This window comes from Antrostomus carolinensis, unplaced genomic scaffold (assembly GCF_000700745.2).
Source record: "Antrostomus carolinensis isolate BGI_N321 unplaced genomic scaffold, ASM70074v2 scaffold30058, whole genome shotgun sequence".
NCBI lineage: Eukaryota > Metazoa > Chordata > Aves > Caprimulgiformes > Caprimulgidae > Antrostomus > Antrostomus carolinensis.
The window spans coordinates 5,126-6,095 of NW_010335471.1; the positions used below are offsets into that span (position 1 = coordinate 5,126).

Consider the following 970-nt stretch of genomic DNA (forward strand, 5'->3'; position numbering starts at 1 on the left):
AGTGTGAGGTGTAGGAAGGGGGTTTGGGCAGTGAAACAACTGACCCCAGGGCAAGGAGGGACAACCCCACAGGACAAGGACTTCTTCCAGGCATGTCCCCTCTGCCCCTAAGCCCTGCATCTTCCAGGCATTTGCTAGCCCCCAGGCAAAGGAGGCAGCGGGCTCGCTCCCACGCTCCCTGCAGCGCTGCTCCCTTCAGAAGCTTGTCTTGTCTTTTCTCTGCAGTGGGAAGAGATCCCAGAGGGCTGGAGCCACGAGGATTGGAGCCACGAGGGCTGGAGCCCCGGGTGATGGAGGCGCGAGCCCTGGAGGCACGAGGCCTGGAACCACGAGTCCTGGAGCCACGAGTGCTGGAAGCCAGGGCCATGGAAGCCAGGGTCATGGAACCCCGGGGCCTGGAGCCTCGAGGGCCTGGTCCCAACCCGCGTGGCCCCATGCCTGGTGGGATACAGGGTCCTGGGCCACTTAACATGGGAGCCACTGGCCCACAGGGGCCCCGCCAGGTACATGCAATGTCTCTGCTCAGCTGGTTGGTCTTGTAGATTGGGTCTGGGTGGGGAGTGTGATCGCGTCCTGCAGCAGCTTGAGATAGGCAGGCATCCCACAGAGTGGCACCTCCAGGAAGCACAAGGCCTGGGTCAGTGGCTCTCTGAGGGGTTTGGGCATCTGTTCCATCTCCCCAGGCACTGCCCATCTCTTGGGGATGAGATGAGGCTCAGGCCTCTCCACCTCTTCCTGATGTGGAGGAAGGAGTGCAGGAGTTGGAGGGAGAGGAGAGCACAGCACGTAAAACACACAGTAGCCTGCCTGTCTTCATGCTCGGGCATCTCCAGGCAGGCTGTGGGGGCATCCATCTGATCATCTGCTTTATGTTCTTGTATTTGTGTGGCTGAGTCCAGAGACCCCGTGGTCCTTACCCCTTCTCTTGTACCCACAGGTTCCTAATATGGCAGGGGGAGGCATGCCGGGG

General features: G+C 61.0%; 1 protein-coding gene across 1 annotated transcript in view; it reads left to right on the forward strand.

Annotated features, from left to right (window-relative positions):
• Window positions 1–970, forward strand: part of LOC104530085 (cleavage stimulation factor subunit 2) — a gene marked incomplete at its 5' end in the record, with an annotated part of 5,931 nt that overhangs the window by 4,599 nt on the left and 362 nt on the right. The window contains 2 exon segments of the mRNA XM_010174566.2: window positions 226–503; window positions 938–970. Coding sequence (XP_010172868.2) covers window positions 226–503; window positions 938–970 — 311 coding nt within the window.